The 7,045-nt window shown below is 32.7% G+C and overlaps 1 protein-coding gene across 1 annotated transcript; it reads left to right on the top strand.

Moving 5' to 3' along the window:
• On the top strand, window positions 1,503-6,538 carry LOC109337257. The gene is made up of 11 exons (XM_019574191.1): window positions 1,503-1,642; window positions 2,126-2,247; window positions 2,539-2,930; window positions 3,123-3,206; window positions 3,312-3,560; window positions 3,783-3,918; window positions 4,113-4,275; window positions 4,391-4,519; window positions 4,915-5,109; window positions 5,592-5,714; window positions 6,118-6,538. Exons 3-11 carry the CDS (start codon window positions 2,600-2,602, stop codon window positions 6,286-6,288), a joined length of 1,581 nt encoding a protein of 526 aa, XP_019429736.1. The 5' UTR covers window positions 1,503-1,642; window positions 2,126-2,247; window positions 2,539-2,599; the 3' UTR covers window positions 6,289-6,538.

The following is a 7,045-nucleotide window of genomic DNA, read 5'->3' as shown; positions in this document are numbered from 1 at the left end:
GGATAGGATTAGGAAGAGGATGAGAATGAGGATAGGATGAGGAGGAGGATAGAAATGAGGATGAGGACATGGATAGGATGTGGATGAGGATGAGGATAGGATGAGGATGAGGACAGGATGAGGAAGATGATGAGGATGAGGATGAGGATAGGATAGGATTAGGATGAGGAGGAGGATGACGAGGAGGATGAGGAGGAGGATATGATGAGGAAGAGGAGTGGGATAGGATGAGGAAGATGATGAGGATGGGGATGAGGATAGCATGAGGATGAGGATGAGGGTGAGGATAGGATGAGGATGACTAAGAGCATGAGGAGGAGGAGGAGGATAGGATGAGGATGGGATGAAGATGAGGATAAGATGAGGAGGAGGATGAGGATAGAATTAGGAAGAAGAGGAGGATAAGGATGAGGATGAGAATAGGATGATGATGAGGACGAGGATGAGGATGAGGATGACGATGAGGAGGAGGATAGGATGAGGAAGAGGAGGAGGATAGGATGAGGAAGATGATGACGATGGGGATGAGGATAGCATGAGGATAGGATGAGGAAGAGAATGAGAATAAGGATAGGATGAGGAATTCAAACACATGGATAAATTAATAACAAACTATAGTCACAAAATCATATTTTGTTGTTAAAGAATGTATATCTCCACCATAGGTATAAAAAATTAATTTCTTTCAAAATAGGTGACCAATATTCTGAATAAGTATTGTTCCATTTAATTGAATATTAATCTTTAATTATGTTCAATATCAATATTAGAGAACTCAACACATTTTTCTAATATTATCCTTTCTATTTAGTCTGGATTCTGATTCTCGAAAAATATTAAATAAATTTAAGCATATCAACTTTGTAATATTACTATTTAGAAGTTGAAAGTAAATAAAAGAAAAAGTTTTGTCATCAACAGTTTTTTATATTATTAACTTGTAAAATATTATTAATTCTTAAATAAAAATATATCAACCAACGTGAATTATATTAAAAAAACATTACATTAATGTATGTCCATTAAAATAATTACTCTAATACCAAAGTTGGTAAATTCCTCTTTTATATGATCTCATATTTAATTGTTTTATTTGTTTGGAAACAATAATAATAAAGTTAGGATTTTCTCCATTAATAAAGAGATAAATACTTCAAAAAACAAAGAAAAATACAATTTTAATGATACTTTTATCTTTTTTGTTATAATAAAATTATATTTTTATCATTAAAAAAAGAAAAAACATGTATTTACTTATCCATTAATAATAGAATTATTGTTCATAGTAATAGAGAAAACCCATAGAAAAATAATAATAGAGTAAAAATTAAAAAATAGTTTTTCTTAGAATGAATAGAGACATAGAAAGAGATTTGAAAGGAAATGATAAAGACTATGACAACCAAGTTGGATCCTAATACAGCGTATACTCTTGTTCTTTTTGGTGTCTCTAGTTGTCCAATTCTATCTCTTTTTCTAACCCATTTTCTATTTTTTTTGTCTTTATATTTTCTTGTTTTTCTTCTTCATTCCATTTCCTTCTAACCACATAGATACAAAGAAACCAGGCAACTACAAAGGATTCCTTGTTCCTTTTTAGGAACCAAGGTTCCTCATTTCTCCATGCCCCTACTTTCCTCAGGTCCCTTCTTCTATTCTCTATCTTTTGTTCCATTTTTTATTCATAATCTTTTTCTATTCATATGACAAATGTTGTAGTTTCTTCTTCTGTTATGTTTTCTTGTTTCAACCTTTTTTCTTCATGCATGTGTTTTATAGGACCGCATATTTTCTCTATTCAATGTTTCCCATAATTTTTTCTTATGTCTGCTTTTATTTTCACGTGACATTATCATTTTGCATGTTTTATCATACCCCTTAGAGATTTCATGCATGTGTTTTGTGTTTTTTGTCCATATGATAATATTTATCAATGCCAACATTTTCATTTCTACCTTCACTTCGTATTGTTGAATCTTTTTATTCATAATTTATATTTATATTGGATCTAATTCTATATGCTAGATTGCTTTGCAAAAAATCTGGTTACAATTTTCTTTACCATTTGATTGATGGAATATGTAAATTTTTATTTGATTATTACTTTCTTCATTTTTCTTCAAAGGTGGTATGGAGGCAAAGCTATGTTACCTCTATGGCCTCAATTAAATATTTCACTATAGGTTTGTATCAATAATCTATTGGTTCAAGTGGAGAATTCTGGAGTGTTGATTTTTAGAGTTTAAGGTATGTGATTTTGCTCAATTTTATTCATAATCTCGAATTGTCAATGTTATATTTGATTTTCCTACAATGGTATAATGCAACATAAAGAGAACGATCTGGTCGTGACTTAGTCAGTAATTATGTGTTCGTGTCATCTAGAATTGTTGCAAACTACAAAAACAACAATTTCAAATAAGGGGTGGTGGTTAAGCAGAACTGAATTATTCATGTATAATTTGCTTTTGTAGTTATGCTATATTCTTCTTCAATTCCATTTCTTGATGAAAAATTGATTATTTGTGTGTCTGCAAGGTTCCTTTTACTCAAAGGAGATCATAGACACACACTGTGATCAAGTACATATAGAAACACAATGTTGGCTGGACTAGTGAAAAAGATTGCTTTTAGCACAATGGGAAGCTGTACCTCAAAACCAAATGGCAAGAAGAGCAGTGGCCATAAAAGAAAAAATAACAAATCAAGCAAACGCCGAGGAAAAAGTAGTAATGCCGCGATTCCTGATATGGCTTTGAAAAGGGTTAGCAATGCTGGAAATCGCGTAGGAGAGTTCACTCTTGGCGACTTTGTTAATTTGGACTTTGATAGGCCTTCTTCAGCCACCTGCAGGAGATCCGAGGTTTCGAATATGAAAATTCATCTTACTCAGCTTCAATACCATAGCCATACTCAAATTGATGCAAATGGTACCATTTATCTCTGCGTTCTGGAATGTAGAAGTATTAGGAGATTTATGTTAATGTTGTGTAAAGAGAGAGTTAAATTAGCAGCGACTAATTGAGTAAATTATCATGCATTAGTTTTTATCCTATGGTTATTTATTAATTTTTATCTGATTTGTTTGTCCTTGATGCTGAGGAGTTTTATATATATTACAGGAAAATTTCAAGATGAAGCATGGTTTGACTCAGTTAGCATTATAGAATCTGATTCAGATGATGACTTCAGTAGTGTGCATGGAGGTAATCATTTATATCTTGTTTCTACCTAGTGACTATTTCAGAATACTTATTTTCATTCTTCTTATAGTCATGCAATTTTTCGGTTTCTTCCTTTATGACCAACAGATTGTTATCCTTTCGCCGGAAATGCTTTGGGAGGAGTCCCAAATACTCAGTTGCTTCACTATGAAAGTTCATCTTGCATTGTAGATTCAGGGTGTAAGTATGAGGAGTTTTATGAAAGCTACCTCAAAATCGACGGAGGTAAGTGCAAAAATGGAGAGAAAACTCAAGAAAGCAGCTCAAAGCAATCAACAGTTTACATGCTTTCTGTACAAAGGAAATCCATTGATGTAAAAGAGAGGACTGAATTATGTAAGTGCATATTATGTGAGATTTTCCTCTGTTTTTATTCAATGTTCTGCATATGGAACATTATCTTCTCCAAAAATGAGAGTGCAATCTGCACTCAATACATCAGTCAATAATATTTTGCTTGTTGCACTATTTGTTACATTTTTTCTTCTCTTTATTTGGAGTTTGTTTTCTATATTATATTTGAAGTTGTCAAAGCAGTGTATTTAAACATTACAACAGGTGCATCTGAGAGATTCCTTTTTCGTCCTAGAGCTGGTCTTCAAATTCCATTTTCAACTCCAGAGAAGCCATTTCCTGGATCATGGTCTGCAGTTTCTCCTTCAGTGTTCAAGCTCCGCGGTGAAAGTTTCTTCAGGCAAGTCAGAAAATTGTACCTGCCAGTCTCTAGTTATCTCATACACATCACATCTATATCCATTAGTTAGTCCATGTATTTTATTTTCGCTCGATAATGTAGCTGACCCCATGTAGTGGGATTAAGGTTTGGTTGTTGTTTTTGATGCCTTATTATATTATTATTATATAATGAAATGCCGATAATTTATGCAGAGATAAGCAGAAGTGTCCTGCTCCAGAATACTGCCCTTATGTACCAATAGGTGTCGATTTCTTCGTCTGTTCACGGAAGATAGATCACATTGCTCAGCATGTTGAACTTCCTTTTGTCAAAGAACATGATAAAGTACCTTCCCTTCTCATTGTTAATATTCAGGTTTGCTCTTTATCTTAACAACCTATTCATTTCCCTTGTGATGAAGTTTATGACTTCCTCTTTGAACAATGCAAAAGAATGATTACATAATTTAATTATGCTTCTTTTGCACCAGTTGCCAACATATCCTGCTAGCATATTCCTCGGTGATGCCGATGGAGAAGGCATGAGCCTTGTGCTATATTTTAAATTATCTGAGAGTTTTGACCAAGAGGTCTCACCACAGTTTCAAGAGAGCATCAAGGTATTTTTCCTCTCATCAATTGTCACTTGATTCAACTTTCAAATGCAAGTTTACTATAATCTTCTAAAAGGATTTTTCAAGGAAAGAAATTGTTCAATAGTTGGCAGCTTTCTTATGTTTCCTAAAGGCAAAAAAATTTCAGCTTTGCATAGGTAGATATTAGATTTTGTTTCCAATAATTGAATTTCCCTTGTGTACTATCTAGCTACAAAAGTGTTAGAAATTGTTAGGTACACTTTTTACATAGTCCAAATATGACATGCTCAGCATAGTAGTATATTGGTCATTCTCAATTTCCACACTTCCAAAAAAAAGCTCATTTGGTCTTGCATCAGTTTTCTTGCTTCTACACTTAAGTACTTTTTTTCCAACTAAATAAAAGAATTGGTTTACAGAGATTAGTAGAGGATGAGATGGAAAAGGTGAAAGGGTATACAAAGGAAAGTTTGGTTCCCTTTAGGGAAAGGCTCAAAATTTTGGTTGGAGTAGTTAATCCAGAGGATCTTCATCTGAATTCAGCAGAGAGGAAGCTTGTACAAAACTACAATGGGAAGCCGGTGCTTTCGCGCCCTCAACACAAATTCTATAAGGTATATATACTGATAGATATTTATTTCTTGGTTCAAAATATATGTCTACTTTTTGGCTGAAGGAATTTCTGAAAATAATCTTTAGCATATTTATCATATCTTTATTGAGCTCACGATGGTATTATTGACATTTAAGATATAGCTTTGATTATCATTATTATGAAATGTTTTCATCTAATGTAGCAGAACCTTAGGATCCCGCCAACACCCTTAACAGTGTTGCTGATAAATTTTTGTAGTGATAATGTTAAATCTCAAACTAGTAATAGACACAAACATGTTACAAATTCCACTATGCATTTAAAATGAACTTGGAAATGGCATGGTCTATCTTATGTTCTCTAACAAAATCGTGTTTATCGTAAAGAACAAAAATTGTCTTCAAGTTCAATTTATCTTAACATTTCTTTTAGCATACTTTACTTTGCAGAATGATTCTTCTGCTCCATATATTTCTGACAATTTATGTATTTTAATCATAGGGGCCTAACTACTTTGAGATTGATCTCGATATACATCGCTTTAGCTATATATCAAGGAAAGGACTTGATTCACTCCGAGACCGCATAAAGCATGGAACACTTAATGTTGGCTTAACTATCCAGGTATATAGTATGGTCTGCAAACACGTAGTTTGAAATTTTCACTTATCAAGTTGATCAAGCTATCATCTCTCATAAACAAATAATTGCTATATATGCAACTATTGTCACTCCTTATCAAGTTCATATAAACTGCTCAATATCATTCTAAATGAAAAGCAAGCACTTTTGTACCTCAGAATTTTACTGTCATATTTTTAGACTTTAGAGTATATGAATAAATGAAAGATGTTCATCAATCTTAATGCACTTATTGCTCATTACTAAATATTGAATCAAGGGGTACTCTACAAGTACACTTCTACCCCTTAAATATAATGATATGACACTTCTCTCCTTAAAACCAAGAGCAAAATTAACAACTTCCCTCAGAGTCTGATTCCCTCTGTTTTATTTTTTTATGTAGGCACAAAAGGAAGAGGAACTTCCAGAACAAGTCTTGTGCTGTTTAAGATTGAATAAAATTGATTTTGTTAACCATGGTCAAATTCCTACCATTGTGACTCTTGATAATGATAATGGACCAAAGGAGGCAGCACTTGATCAATGGGGGGAAAGGAAAGAAAAGACTGAGTGATGATATCTAATTAGAATTGGGTGCCAAATTCATTTAATTAACCACAAAAGAAAGAGGAAAACAAGCAAATTTGAAGAAATTTGAGCATTATTTTATATGCTAGATTTATTTATTTTAATATCTTACTATGTGATGATGGTATTAAAGTCATATATGATGGTCTTATGCTTGATTTATACTTAAACATAGATGGATCTTAATACCAAGTAAAACATGTTGTGATATGAAATATGAATCATGTAATATTGTTGACATGAACTTAATTGAGTTTAAAATCTATGCACTATCGGTGTAAAGATTTAATGATTTATACACATGCACCTTATTATCTACCATTTATTTAGATTACTTTTTTTTTGAAAAGTCAACAACAATTAAATATCAATGATAAATGATGCAATGACAGTGTATAAAACTCATGTATACATCTTTTTCTTAGCTTAATTTGTACAACTATATGTCTACTAAGATTATAATCAAAGAACATATCCAAGTAGGGTCATCAATAATAAGAAGCTAATGAATGAAGTTCTTTCTCACTTTAACATGAGCTTAATAGACACATAAGCCATGGACATATATGTATGTAATGGTTATCAGGGTCCTAAGGAAATTGGCTTTAAGCAATTACATAGTATATATATGGTGTCAAATTATGAGACATATTTCATCCCATAAAATTGAAGAAGGTCTTGGATGCGCCTGCATCACCCTTCGCCTCAAAATGATGTTCCTCGTCAGACATATTCTTCGATCA

This window comes from Lupinus angustifolius, chromosome LG02, assembly GCF_001865875.1.
Source record: "Lupinus angustifolius cultivar Tanjil chromosome LG02, LupAngTanjil_v1.0, whole genome shotgun sequence".
NCBI classification, from domain to species: Eukaryota; Viridiplantae; Streptophyta; class Magnoliopsida; order Fabales; family Fabaceae; genus Lupinus; species Lupinus angustifolius.
Note: the sequence above shows the minus strand (reverse complement) of the source record. Positions and strands in the feature narration are given on the sequence as shown.

Coding starts and splice junctions, on each gene's coding strand:
- LOC109337257 (XM_019574191.1), top strand. CDS start 2,600: ATGTTGGCTGGACTAGTGAAAAAGATTGCTTTTAGCACAATGGGAAGC. Junction 4,276..4,390: donor TTCTCATTGTTAATATTCAG/GTTTGCTCTTTA, acceptor CTTTTGCACCAG/TTGCCAACATATCCTGCTAG. Junction 5,715..6,117: donor ATGTTGGCTTAACTATCCAG/GTATATAGTATG, acceptor TTTTTTATGTAG/GCACAAAAGGAAGAGGAACT.